A 15,473-nucleotide genomic window follows, 5' to 3' on the forward strand; every position below is an offset into this window, starting at 1 on the left:
CCTCCTCCTTTTCATGAAAGTCACAGTGGGCTGCGAGTTCATACAAGTGCCTTATATACTGCTCAACGGACTCACCCGCCTCTTGTGTCCGCGAATGAAAACGTGCTCTCTCAAAAATCACATTTCTTTTTGGCACGAAGTGCGCGTCAAACAGCTTCAGCACTTGGTCAAAATCCTCCTCCTCTCCCTCGTCGTCATCTGGCGAGACGAATGAATTGTACACTTGCTCTGCCTCCGGGCCCATAGAATAAATCAGTGCGCTGACCTGAACATCAGCTGGCTCTTTGTTAAGCTTCGTTGCTATTCGATACCGGGAGAAAAGTTGTTTCCAATCGGGCCAATCCTCCGGTTTAGCGAAGTTAAGCTGCTCCGGCGCCGAAAACTTTGCCATCCTGTCCGGTTTTCTCCTGTCAAACTACTTCCTTCAGTCAGCGTGCTGTGTCGGTTCACTTCTGACACCATGTGAAGCGTATCTATCTTCGTATAATATATATAGATATATGAAGAGACAGTAGATCGTCTTTAACTCGCTTTATTCAGCATGAAGCAACCGCATACACGAGAATCTCTCTTGTGTTATCTTTCTGTATGTCTGTCACCCATACGTAAGCCCTGACGTATATCCAATCACAGAGCATTACTGGTTCACGTGACACTATTGGTGGGCTTTTTAATTGACAGTTGAAACTACGAATCAGTACAGCTTTAGCGTCATCTGAAAGTAGTTCCGCCAAAGGATATAGAAGTGTGTTGCATCAGAAAGTTTAGTGCGGAGCTAATGAGTGTTCTCCAAAGTTTATTTCAAGTGTGTGCGTGCAGCTAGAAGTAAGTTCAAATGTTCTTATCTTTGTTATTAATACATTTGTGTATTGTTGCGGTTTAAGATAATCACAGACTTCAGATATTAATGGTAATACTGTATGCGTGTGTACAAAGATTCAGCAATTGCCATTCCTTTGTGTGAATTAATGTGATTATGATAGTTTATGACAGCTGTTTATATGCTTATCAGACCCGTTATGTGGATTAAATGCTTATTTGCATGCGTACCTATGAATGCCTCAAGATTAACGTTCTAAAATTGCACCGTCATTTGTTTACATAAGACCGCCGGAATGGCGCTAATAATGTTACGGCCGCGGGTTCGAGTCCCGCTCAGAGCAGTCTGTACATAATGTTGATTTATTGTAATTATACATTGAATATAGTTAATCCTATTTAATGCCTTTTGTAACTATATAATATTTTTGGCAATTTTTATTGTTGTTATACTTATTATTGTGTACCTTTTATTTACCATTATTGTGTGTATCCTTTCAGAACCACACATACCCACATATCTACAGTGGAGAATAAAAATTAAAGAAGAAACATCAGAGTCATTGCATTCTAACCGGATGTGCCATAGTGATTGCAAACCTTTACTAACCAGCCCCAAATAAATACCTCAAAACAGAGACCCTCGAGCAAGAACTGAACCCCAACTGTTCCTCAGCGCTGCAGGTGTGTGTGTGTGTGTGTGTGAGAGAGAAAGAGTGTGTGTGTGTGTGTGTGTGCGTGTGCGAGAGAGTGTGCGTGTATCTGTTCACGGTGTGTGTGTGTGTGTGTTAAATGCAGAGTATGGGACACTATATACTGTTCCTCAGCGCTGCAGGTGTGTGTTTGTGTGTGTGTGTGTGTGTGTGTGTGTATATGTGTTAAATGCACTAGACTTGGCCACACGTCACATCCTTTCCTTTTCTTTTCCTGAAAGTAAACAGTGATCTTTAATCTGACTGTAACTGCTGTAGAGTATAATGACACTAACTCTAGTTTCTCCAGCTTGAATTGTGTGTTCATCAGTAGATCACTGAGGTGTTTCACTCCAGAGTCTCCTAGTAGTTCATTCCAGCTCAGGTTCAGTTCTCTCAGGTGTGATGGGTTTGATTTCAGAGCTGAAGTCAGGATGAGACACTGTTTCTCTGTAATACTGCATCCACACAGACTGAAGACAGAAAGAGAAAACACAATGAATCAGACACGTTATGTTCATGTGTGAGTTAAATTAATATTGAGTAAACATCATACAGTGAAATAAATAAAACATTGCCAAAAACCTTATTATATGACCATAAACAAATACAGAAGAAAAAAGATTAAAGTAGATTAAGATACAGCATCAACTACAGAACTATTTAAAAATAATATTAAAACTGAGTGTGTTCATGGTGTGTGTGTGTGTGTGTGTGGGTGTGTGTGTGTGTGTGTGTTCACGGTGTGTGTGTACACTGTGTGTGGGTGTGTGTGTTTTCAAGGTGTGTGTGTGTGTACACTGTGTGTGTGTGTGTGTGTGTGTTCACGGTGTGTGTGTACACTGTGTGTGGGTGTGTGTGTGTGTGTGTTCACGGTGTGTGTGTACACTGTGTGGGTGTGTGTGTGTTTTGATGGCGTGTGTGTGTTCAAGGTGTGTGTGTGTACTGTGTGTGTGTGTGTGTGTGTGTGTACACTGTGTGTGGGTGTGTGTGTGTGTGTTTTCAAGGTGTGTGTGTGTGTTCACGGTGTGTGTGTTCACGGTGTGTGTGTGTGTGTGTGTGTGTGTGTTAAATGCAGAGTATGGGACACTATATTTGGCCACACGTCACATTCTTTTCTTTCCTTTCCTTTTCCTGAAAGTAAACAGCAATCTTTAATCTGACTGTAAGTGCTGTAGAGTATAATGATACTAACTCTAGTTTCTCCAGCTTGAATTGTGTGTTCATCAGTAGATCACTGAGGTGTTTCACTCCAGAGTCTCCTAGTAGTTTATTCTCGCTCAGGTTTAGTTTTCTCAGGTGTGATGGGTTTGATTTCAGAGCTGAAGTCAGGATGAGACACTGTTTCTCTGTAATACTGCAATAACTCAGACTGAAGACAGAAAGAGAAAACACAATGAATCAGACACGTTATGTTCATGAAGTCACAGCAGAACAACCTTCATCTGTCAAATCACAGCATCTTAATCTACATTGAGAGAAAGAGAGAAGAAAAACTATTTAATAAAGTCACAATTTCTTGATAGAACAAAAAAACAGAGGAAGAGTGTCTGAACACATTTGGATAATTTTCCACAATTTGGTCTACAAAACAGAAAAACAAATAAGTTGTTCATTTAATCAAATAATTGACACTTCTCATGATTTATGTACAATTTCTGCTGATTCATGATAGAAATACCATGAAGTTTTAATTCCTAACAACCTTGTGTGAAAGGTGTTAAAATCTTTCATATTTTTTTATTTGTGTCATATAATTCTTATTTCATCTTTTGTCTAAAACTGAGCATATTGTCTAAAATAAAAGTCCTGACTGCTGTGTATTTGTGTTTAAACTGATTCTGGTCTGCACATCACTACAACGTAAATGCATTCGCTCTGCTCTGTCCAGTGACTTGATCAGCTTTGCTACACAGATTCAACTTTGCACATCTAAATAAAACTGTAGGTTTGTCTGTGTGTGTAGATGTGAAGTACAGTAATATTTCTCTGAAACAGGTCAGACTGAAGAAGCAATGCCTGCACAGAATAAAGCCCAGTCTGGACCGGTTCTGTTCAGTTGTGTTACACATTCATTAATCTGGTGTTTGATGACAGAGAGATGATATGAAGCATCAATAAACACTATGAATATGATCTGATACAGCAGCACACAACTATTCTGTTGTGTCCCATTAATAAACACAATGAAAACAGTTCTGTCCCACTGGATAAAAGAGAAATGTGTGTGTATTTTTGCTATTATTAACTGAAATGATTGGATATTGGGTTGTGTATTTGACCTGCTGTATGAGCAGAAATTTCAAATGTTTAGATCACACAACAACTAACTTTACAAGTAAAATATACAGTACAGAATATAGACAGATTAACTATACAAAAATATATGAACATATATAAAAATATACATATATATAGTGCAAAAAACAAGCTATCACGGGTTGATCCAAAAATGAGCGGGTGCAAGAGAAAAGGTGAAGATCAATGTTTTATCAATCAGTTGCCCGTATTTAATAAATAAGAAGCAAATATACAGCAGACAATGTAATGAGGTGCTGGAACGATCACTTGCATTGATGTGAACTGGAGGATGCCGAAACTCAGTTTGTGCCTCACAGATTTGAGAAATATGACTACTGAAATGAAATGACTACTTTTAAATGAAAATATTCAAAACAAAATAAATAGGCTACTCTCTGATGATGTAATCCAAATGAAATGTGCATTTCTCTCTGGCGTTCATGGCGAGTCCGCATCGTCCACTTCATCTTTACAGCGAATCAGAAAACACCAGTTTATTACTAAACAATTAAATGTCTCCTTGCTAATTTAGACATTCATAATCATTACTTTAACCAATTCTTTGTGGCAAGCTTTATGCGTGCGGTCATAACGCTTATTATCCTGTAGGCTATAGCCTATAAGTAATTAAATTAATATAAGAATGTGATTTGTCCATGAATGGCTTAAATGAACAACTACTAGTCGACTAGAAAAAATAATAATAATTAGTCGGAGGCAGCCCTTATTCCACATATTTTGGAACCAGCAGGCCATTTTGGGTTGAGCGAGACCCCCCCGAATGAGTGAATATTCAGAAATGTGCTCTCCGCTCACGAGCTCTGATCAGAACAAACCCAAACCTCACGGTCTGCTGAACTTGCAGAAACACTGGTCAGGTGTGGGTTGTTTATATATTGACCCGCGCATCACTGGTAACTGTCAGTGAGGGTGATGGGAAGATAGTTTTTAAAGGGTCATGAAACCCCAGACTACTTTTTCTGAGATTGTATCAGAGGTGTGTGTGTTGCACTTCATAGTCTTTAACTTTATAAATGATCCTCTGCACTGATGCTCTCCAGACGCAGAGAAACTCCAGCTTCATTCATAACCTCCTTAACCTAAACTCAGAGACCCAGTTGGTCAAAAAACCTGGCATACACGCATATACTTTTTTTTAAAATTAGTCTTCAATCCTCGGTTTGCAGTCAGTAAACATGATCACATTCAGCAGTCACAGCAGAAGTTAGAGACTAAATGTAACTGATGTCTATTCAAAAGTTGTATTAATCTTTTCTAAGAAGGTTGAAAGCTGTATTAAAGACAAAAGACAGTAAACACTTTAATAAAATACTGTCTATTTCTAATGTGTTCACATTATTTTCTCCAACCTCTGTGCACTTAAAGGGATAGTTCACCCAAAAATGAAAATTACTCCATGATTTACTCACCCTCAAGACATCCTAGATGCATATGAATTTCTTCTTTCAGACAAATATAATCAGTTATATTAAAAATGTCCTGGCTCTTCCAGGCTTTATAAAGTGGGGTCGGACTCAAATGAGAATTAAAATAGAGGACTGTAACATTACTAGTCATGTAACATGTGAAATGATGTAAGATACTCACATCAGTGTGTTGAGTCTACAGTGTTTATCCTGCAGTAGAGCAGAGATCTGATTCACTCCTGTGTCTCCTAGTTCATGTTTACTCAGATTCAGCTCTCTCAGGAGTAACGGGTTTTTACCCACAATTCCAGTCACATACTGACAGCCTTCATCTGCAGCAGGACCCAAAAACCTGCAGAAGAGAAGATGAAGCTGGAATCAACTCAATGTGCATTACATCACAAAGCATTTAAAGATTATCAAACATTGTTTGTAACGAAAAGCTCTAGTTCAAGTTTAAACAGTTGAACATTTAAATATAATTTTTTTTTTTAAGAAAGACAAAAGTCAAAAGTAAATTTAAAAGAAACTCGGGCAAAAGCTCACTAGATCATGATTCTCAAAAATCTGAAGATTGTTCTGGCTTTTAAGCAGGAGATGAGGAAAGTTAACAAAGAGATAACTAGCTTGTGACAGTTAAGCATTCATAGTGATATATTTAGATTATCTTTTGATGCCGGCTCTTCCTATTATTATGTAGCAGAATTCACCAAACACTGGATTACTGATCCACTAATAGAGAACATGATCAGATCATCTCTGGATAGTTTTATTTAACTGATAATTCTGCTCATTATGAGAGGAACTGCAGGTTCAGACGTGTGTGTGTGTGTGTGTGTGTGTGTGCTGAATCATCAGTGATCGTCTCCATCACATGTTTGTGGTCTGTAATAGATCTGCTGTAGTAGAATTAGGGCTGTAGTTATCAAATATTTTAGTAATCGAGTATTCTACCAAAAATTCCATCGATTAATCGAGTAATCGGATAAAATGTGTTTTTGCTTAATTAAAGTGCAATATTAATTATGCAAGATAAAATAAGACTCCTGGGTGTTGTGACGGTCACGGAGGGACCACACATTCAACATGGACGTTAATACGCACACATACGCACAAACACACACCGAGAATGTTTGGTGATACAAGAGTTTATTGTAATTATTGATCAGAGAGTGAATTAAATACCTGTAAGCTATGTGTATTGTTCCCGTGTATCGTTTGTCCCGTGATTTTTAGAGTCTTGGTAAGAAACAATGGCAGGAATTATTGGTTCCGCTTAGGGTGGGGATCTACCATGTATTAACTGAGCGTGGGGGTTTCAGGGGCAACGTGGCCGAGTTATTGCTGTTATTTCCTGTTTAATGTGAATGGATTAATAACATCAAAGTAGATTTAGTAGAACATCATGCCAATATGTTTGTTTCAGACTCTGTATATTTAAGGGAACATGTGTAAAGTGTTTTCTGTGAGTTTGTCCCTCCACATGTGGTAATGGTGCTGTTTCTGCAGTGGAGAGTATGGCCTGAGGGTTGCAGGTATTTTATTCACTCTCTGATCAATAATTACAATAAACTCTTGTATCACCAAACAGTCTCGGTGTGTGTTTGTGCGTATTAACGTCCATGTTGAACGTGCGGTCCCTCCGTGACCATCACAGGCCTCTTAAAATGTACAACTTTTTTTTTTTTAAATGCATAGAATGCAATGCATACATCATGAATTAACATTTAATTATTACCTATTGTTTCTCTGTCTGTACTTGTACTGTGAACAATGACAATAAAGTTGACAGATGAATTAAGTTCATTTAAGTGCCATTCAGTTGGGGTTTTAAATAAAGCATTTTCTGAGATGCACATTAAACATTAAACACATAAAACATTAATTTAATTTATCTTTTAATTATTGAAAATTAACGTAACTTTTTGGTAAACAGGGGATTTACTATTAAAAATAAAACATGGAAGAAATGTTGTGTGATTAAACCTTTAAAAAAATAATATATATTTTTTTTTGTGGTAGGCTATGTACATTCTGCTGAACAATAGTCTTTAGCCGGACTTTTATTTTGACGGGTTGACGTACCTTTACAGTTCTGTGTATGTGATGTGACGCTAGTTTTACTCAAATCAGACGGTCAAATGCTCATGAAGTGACTGTCAGAGCAGTTCTGGAGATGTTCCTCGTGTGTTCAAGACCTGTGATACAGCAGATGCTGAAATTACCGTGAGTGTCATGCGCGCTTCAGTGTGTGTAAATAAAGGAAGTCACGCTTCTGCTCCATTCATTAACAGAGACACGCAGAACATGCAGGATTCATATTTAAATAGTCTGTTCCGACTTAATATTTACAGATATTATTCCATATTGTGATTTGATGTAAGTGCAATGACCTATTCTTGATTAATTCATTCAAAATTTGGCACATTCCGTGCCATTCCGTGTTTAACTGTCCGTTTTTATGACTGGATTCCTCAATTCCCTCCGCATTATCTGCATCGCGGAAATCATAGGGCCCTAGTTGTGGTATGCCAGCTCTATCTTGCAATGGACACACGCCACGACGTTCTCTTTACATTTGCCCGCGCCCTCAAATCAAAACACTGCTGACTCCTTGCAGTATGCAACCTCGGACGCAGCGCTTGTGTCTCCTTCCGCTTTGTGGGTGACGTAAACGCGTTGTCACATTAAAACAATCATTGCGAAAGAACCTGACGTGAGATTTAAAATAAATCAATTTTTGTAATCGAGTTACTCAAGGAATCGTTTCAGCCCTAAGTAGATCTACAGTGTTGTGAATCTGAGCTTGATGGAAAATTAATGTACAGTGCATTCAACAACATTTAAACAATCAGGATAATAAATCACACTGAATATGTTTCATGAGAAATGTCCACAATAACACAATCATAAATGTTAACTATTGAGGCATCAAACTACTGAACACCAGCACATCTATGTGTTAATCTAAACATGAATCTATTTAAATCTTATCCAAAATGTCTGATTAAGCTGTAACTTTTAACAAAACTAAAATGTGCTGACATTTATCATCAAAACAACAGCAGCTGCAGCATCTGATCTTTCATGTTTGATCATTTTCAACAACAGATTGTGTACCTGGCTGAATTAGTGAAATAATATTATTCTTTAATATAATATAATATAATATAATATAATATAATATAATATAATATAATATAATATAATATAGTGTGTGTGTGTGTGTGTGTGTGTGTGTATATATATATATATATATATATATATATATATATATATATTTATATATATATATATATATATATATATTTATTAGGGGTGTAACAGTATGCCAAAAACAAGGTTCGGTACGTACCTCGGTTTTAAAGGGGGGGTGAAATGCTATTTCATGCATACTGAGTTTTTTACACTGTTAAAGAGTTGGATTCCCATGCTAAACATGGACAAAGTTTCAAAAATTAAGTTGTACGTTTGAAGGAGTATTTCTGTTCCAAAAAACACTCCTTCCGGTTTGTCACAAGTTTCGGAAAGTTTTTTTCGAGTATGGCTCTGTGTGACGTTAGATGGAGCTGAATTTCCTTATATGGGTCCTGAGGCACGTCTGCCGGAAGAGCGCGCGAACCCGTATAGCAGAGCACTGAGAGCACAACAGACTTCACTGAGCAGAGCGAGAGCATCGCGAAATGTCACAAAAGAAGTGTGTTTTTGGTTGCCAGGGCAAGACAACCCTGCACAGATTACCAAAAAAAAACAGCATTAAGGGACCAGTGGATGGAGTTTATTTTTACAGAGCATCAACAGAGTTGTGCAAGTGTTTTTGTTTGTTCCCTGCATTTTGAAGATGCTTGTTTTACAAACAAGGCCCAGTTTGACGCCGGATTTGCACATCGTTTATTTCTTAAGGATAATGCAGTCCCAACGAAAAAGGGTCACGATCGTGTGTTGGAACCGCAGGCGGTGAGTAAAACTGCTTCAAATATCTCTGTGTTGTTAACTTAGCTATCGGCGCGTAAGAACATCAAGTAAACAACATGCGATGTTAAATTTCAGCCTCTGGATCTGATTCTGGATCATTAATATACGGCTGAATCTGACTGTTAGCCATGTTTTGTTTTGGATGATGTTTTTTTCCTCACGGTAATGTCACAGTTTCCAGATGCTCTCAACGCAAAAGCTTACTCGCGCTCGTGATTCTTTAGCTCCGCCCACACGTCACGCCTCCAGCCGGTCGTGTTTTTCCGGGAAAAAAACGGTACAGATTATCTTTCTCTTATGAATATAATAAAACTAAAGACTTTTTGGAGTTATGAAGGATGCAGTACTACTCTATAGGTTCTCAAGATAAACAGGATATTGAGTGAAAACGAGCATTTCACCCCCCCTTTAAAGTCACGGTTCGGTTCATTTTCGGTACAGTAAGGGAAAAAAATGCAAACATTAAACTGCAGGTTGTTTATTATTATACACTTTTTTAAATACTTTTTTTTAAAAGAATAAGAAATTAAATACTTCTGTTATTAAGCTCTCCACTTAATAAAATACTCGGCATTAAACCAATAACATAATAAAATATAATGAAAAATATAATAAATAACTATGATTACAGTGAAGCATTACCAATCCCAGCTTGTAGGCCTGCTTCACCAGAATCGTTCCTGATGCGACGATGGCACGCTGCTGCTGCTGTAGGTGACACAGAGGGAGACCGCCGACAGACCAGGCTTCTTGTCTTCCCGACAACAATATCTATACTTCATGTTGAGCATAAATATAAAGCCTACTGATAAAGGACACCGTCAACAGTATTGATGGCAAAATAGACTATGTTTGACAGGTGCAATATTATGTTTTTTTTTAAATTACATTTATATCTGAATTTATGTCAACCTATAGACTTTCAAACATCAAAGTGTCATGAATTAATATGTATTTGTGTACAAAATGACAAACATATTTTCCTATTCTATTTTGTCTGGAAACGCTTCCAAAAATAGGCGTCGGTTCTATTTTTAGCATGCACGTTTTTTCCACGCGTCTCATGCAGGCAGTCTGCAAGCTCTAACCTGTTAACATGGGAGCCGAATTAAAAACGGACACGCCACGCAACTGAGACACAATTGCTCCACACATCCAGTGTGTCACCGGCCTTATAGAATCAGCTGCAGGGCAGGATTTGCGCTGAACGCGGAGACTTCCGCCACTTAATATGTTCATTTGGAAACACGAAAATTTACTTATATTCCACGCACAAAATATTGCATTCCGTCATTCGTTACACACGTGCACCGTACCGAAAGCCCTGTACCGAAACGGTCCGGTATGAATACACGTACCGTTACACCCCTAATATATATAATACATTTTAAATATTTGTATAATTGATTTTATATTATTTAATCAGGTCTCACCTCAGTGTCTTGAGTTGACAGTTTGGATCCTGTAGTAAATCACTGAGCTGCTTCACTCCTGATTCTCCAGGATCATTTCCTGTGAGATCCAGCTCTATCAGGTGTGAAGGGTTTGATCTCAGAGCTGAAGACAGAGCTTCATAACCTTCTTCAGTAATACTGCAGTCTGAAAGTCTATTAGAAAAGATGTTATTCTTCATTATAACACAGATTGTCACACAAGTACATGTTCTAAAATGAAGAAAATAAAAAGATGCATTACAGGATTTTTGACCTGAATGGACTCTTTTCACAGTAAAGCTGGGTAAAGTTATAAATTGGTGAACGTAAACTACAACAAATGCAATTTTTAATTTTTGCATTTTTAATTTTCCACAATTATAGCCTACAGTTGCAATCAAAATTACTCAACCCCTCAGAAACTGCAGTACTTTACAAATACAAGCTTTTCTGAAGACCCAGGATAAAATCTAAATCACATCTATAACAGTACACTGGTTTCAAAAGTAATATATTAAAAGTCATAATGTCAATATATAATCTTATACAATGTATTATATTTGAGTTAGAAGATTTTAATAACAGAGATATGTCACAATTATTCAACCCTTATTCAACATTGCTGTTTTACTTGGCAGTCTAAAGCCTCCAGGTTTTCATCCAAAATATCTTAAATTGTGTTCCAACGACGAATAAAGCTTTAACGGGTTTGGAACGACATGGGGGTAAATTTTCATTTTGGAGTGGAGTATCTCTTATGTCTTATTTGCATGGTGGAGAATAAAATAGTTTAAAAACACAATTATGTCTTTAGAAACTATAATAAAAACAGAATTAGCTTGAGCTGTTACACATACACAGAGTTAACCCATGCATGTGCTGAAGTTGAGTAGCAAAAATGGAATAAGTCAACAGAGATCTCACAAAAGTTATAGAGAATAAATAATTGTATTACTTTAGAAAGTCTGTAAAGGCTGTAAGAAGATTTCCAAGACATTAAAAACCCTCAGCCTTATTCCTTATCTAAAAGTGTGTTGTACCAGAAAACCTTTTTAGTGTGTTGAAGAACAACCTGCAATGTACAGCCAAAGACTTGGAAAATGACCCAATGAAAGAAGGAAAACCATTTCAGTGCAGTGTGTAAGAACACTAGACAAGTATGGCCTTCATGTTGAGACATCTTGGAGAATACCACTCTTGATCAAGAAGAACAAAAGGCAGACTTGAACTTGGTAAAATTCATATGTGTAGACCTGTGGAGCTCTGGAGGAATGTTTTATGGAGTGATATGGCCAAGCTCATAAGCAGAAGAACACCATCTCCATCGTCAAACTTGAGGTGGATCAGTGCTGTTATGGGGTGTTTTACTGCAGCAGGAAGTGGAAATCATGACTGTATGAAGGACATCATGTATTCTTTGAAGTATCAGGTCATTTTGACAAAAATTGTAATGCCTTTGGTGCAAAGACTGAAGCTCATGATCAATGGACTTTCCTGCAGGAAAGTCATCCCAAAGTACACATCCAAATCTACTTCTGCTTGGTTCAGGGATAAGTCATAGAATGTTCTTGAGTGGCTTGTTCAGTCTCCAGATTTAACTCTCATTGAAAATATCTGGATGAATTTAAAGAAAGCAGTGGCAATGTGAAAACCAAAGATTATCAGTGATCAAGAAGCTTTTTCAGATGAGGAATGGGTCAAGACTGTAGTAGAGAGATGACCGAAGCTTCTAAACACTTACAGGCAACGTTTATTGGTGATTTTTATTAATAAAATTGGACTTTTTTTGGGGGGGGGTGGGGGGGGGGTTTAATAATTCTGAACATGAATGTTTAGATCCAATTTGAATTTCATCATGATTCATCAATGTTCCATCACACAAAAGTGTATTAAAAACAGAAGAAGTCGTGGCCTAATGGTTAGAGGGTTGGACTCCCAATCGAAGGGTTGTGGGTTCTAGTCTCGGGCCGGACGGAATTGTGGGTGGGGGGAGTGCATGTACAGTTCTCTCTCTACCTTCAATACCACGACTTAGTTGCCCTTGAGCAAGGCATTGAACCCCCAACTGCTCCCCGGGCGCCGCAAGCATAACTGCCTCCCGGGTGTGTGCTCACAGTGTGTGTGTGTGTGTTCACTGCTCTGTGTGTGTGCATTTCGGATGGGTTAATGCAGAGCACAAATTCTGAGTATGGGTCACCATACTTGGCTGAATGTCACTTCACTTTCACTTTCACTTTCAAAATGTCTAGCAGGTTAAGGGGGTTGAATTATGTTGATTGCAACTGTATTATAACCTTCTTCTGTGATACTGCAGTCTGAAACTCTTCAGAAAGACCAAACTGATGAATGAATGAATGAATGAACGAATGAATGAATGAACGGACGAATACATAAAAACATGCATTACACCATTAGAATATTAACATTTCCCATCACCTCCAAAAATCCATCCGTTTGTCAATATTTTATAAAAATATCTACACCAACACACCAATTTCATTCCTTTTGACACAGCACCAGTTTACAGACCAGCTGGAGCTTAACATTGATTCATGTTTAGATTAACCAAATTCAGACCTTAGTATCTGTAGTGTCTGTGAATTTCTCAGCAGGCTGGAGATTTCTGTCACTCCAGAGTCTCCTATTTGATTCCTGCTCAGATCCAGCTCTGTCAGAATTGAAGCGTTTGAATTTAGAGCTGCAGCCAGAACATGACAACCTCCTTCAGTGATACAGTTGTTCTTCAGACTACATGAAGAGAAAACACTTCAGTTATAATCTTAATATTTACCAGTATGTTTTAGCTGACATTTAACAAATAATGGTGATGATGATGATGATGATGATGGCAACTCATTCAGTCAGCAATCTCTTATACAAGACGCACAAAAAACACCCAGTAGCAAGAATTTAAAAATGTCCTTGTAACATTGAAATAATATATGTCAATGTGTTGAGTGTACAGTGTTTTTCCTGCAGTAGAGCATCGTGCCTAGATCTAGACTTAAAAAAACACATTTAAACACTGTCATTTGCATTCAGAAACGGCTCCAATAAACCATATATGGTGACAACACCTCCCTTTATATATCATGTGAATGTGTAATGTCCTCACCCTAAATAATGGAAAAAGAAAGCAGTACCGACTGAGAAGACATTCTGTGCACTCACTAAACAGATCAGTGCGTTCTTTTTAAACATGTTTTCTGCACAGAGCATGGTTTGCAGAATCCTCCAGCAAAGCAAGATCAGTCATGACACTAAAGCTACATTTCAAATGACTTCCCAGCTGCACGCAAAAAAAGGCATACCTTATTATTTTTGTCTTGTTTTTACTTTAAATCATCAAGATGCGTTTACTATATATAAGCAAAAATATATTTAGTCTTGTTTCCTGGGGGGATAAACAAGACTAAATATCTCATCTAACTTGAAATATTCATTTATAAATGTAGTATTTGCAATTAAAGGACACAGGAAACACACAGTAGCACTTTCTTTTTGTAGTATTGCCATTCTAGCACTAGATTCTCTGCTTAAGCATGTTCAGAGTTGTGCTTATATTTACACACATTCCTATGTTAAAGTACAAGACGGAAGATCCCTAACTTTGCATGAGACTGTTCTTCCGCACTCGTTACACACACATCTGTGCATATGCACTATTTGTAAATGAGGGGCCTGAAATGTGGAGTTTATGCTGAAATTAAAGCCTGCAAATTGTCCAAATTTAAATGAACAAAACACTAATGATTGTCACAAAACTTACCTCAGTATCTCTAATTTGCAGTTTATATTCTCCAGGCCAGTGCAGAGTAGCTTCACTCCTGAATCCTGCAGATTATTATTGTTCATGTTCAGCTCTTTCAGATTGGTATCTGATCCAAGAACTGAAGCCAGAGCTGGACAGCTTTTGTCTGTTAAGCCACAATCATTTAGCCTACAAGAGAAATAAATCAAATCACAGAGTTAGATACATGTAATACATTTGTTAAATACAAAAAAATAATTTATACCAATACACTGCATATATATTAGAATTGTATTGATTCAATTTGATTCAAGTAAAACTTAATAAAATATGTAAATGAATAATAGGCTTATATCATTAATGGCAATGAGTTATATATTTAAAAGTGCTGCTCTATTATCTGGATGAGTGTCTTGAGGTGGAGAATCTGGGAGTTTAATAATTTATGCATTAAGGTTATGCAAGTGTATATCTCCTTTATAGCAGAAGTTGAACTGAATATTGGAGTAGAAACAACTAAGAAACAGTGCGTTTTATAATAACATCATGTGCTTCTACTGTAGCTAACCAAACAGCTTGTTTTGCTGAAAAGAAGATATTTTACATAAAACCCATGGAAATCTAATAAACCAGCAATTGGCACATTAAATCCAAAGGACATGCAGTTTTTAAAGGAAAAAAGTTCAAAAATTGTTTGACTTACCCAAAAAATGTGCTTCTACTGTAGCTAACTAAACAGCTTGTTTTGCTGAAAAGAGATATTTTTACATAAAACCCATGTAAATCTAATAAACCAGCATTGCACTTTAATTCCAAAGGACTGCAGTTTTTAAAGGAAAAAAAAGTTCAAGAAATTGTTTTGACTTTACCCTAAAAGAGATATATACTTATAACTAGGGTTATAACCATACGGTATACTATAGCAATGTTTTCCGCAGCAATACGGATCTTTTAGTATACTACTTGGTAGAATTATAAAATCAATTTCTTGACAAATCAACTAGATGCTGGTGTTGAGTTTTTTTTTTTTTTCTGGTAAAGTCAGCTGGGTCACCTTCTGAAATAAAGATGACGG

General features: G+C 37.2%; 1 protein-coding gene across 2 annotated transcripts in view; it reads right to left on the reverse strand.

The window, feature by feature from the left end:
- Nucleotides 1–14,585, reverse strand: part of LOC113094200 (ribonuclease inhibitor-like) — an 81,687-nt gene extending 67,102 nt beyond the window's left edge. Inside the window, exons 1-2 of one of the 2 annotated variants that reach the window (XR_003288019.1) lie at nucleotides 14,417–14,585; nucleotides 13,336–13,395 (exon numbers count right to left, since the gene is read on the reverse strand). Coding sequence is in view for 1 of the 2 variants with exons in the window: in XM_026259902.1 (XP_026115687.1) it covers nucleotides 14,417–14,502 (86 nt within the window). In the remaining variant the exon portion in view is untranslated. Of the gene's footprint in view, nucleotides 1–13,335; nucleotides 13,396–14,416 lie in introns of those variants that run through there. The other variant, XM_026259902.1, reaches the window with a different exon arrangement.
- Between the last annotated feature and the right edge of the window lie 888 nt (nucleotides 14,586–15,473).

This window comes from Carassius auratus, unplaced genomic scaffold, assembly GCF_003368295.1.
Source record: "Carassius auratus strain Wakin unplaced genomic scaffold, ASM336829v1 scaf_tig00215279, whole genome shotgun sequence".
Classification (NCBI taxonomy): domain Eukaryota; kingdom Metazoa; phylum Chordata; class Actinopteri; order Cypriniformes; family Cyprinidae; genus Carassius; species Carassius auratus.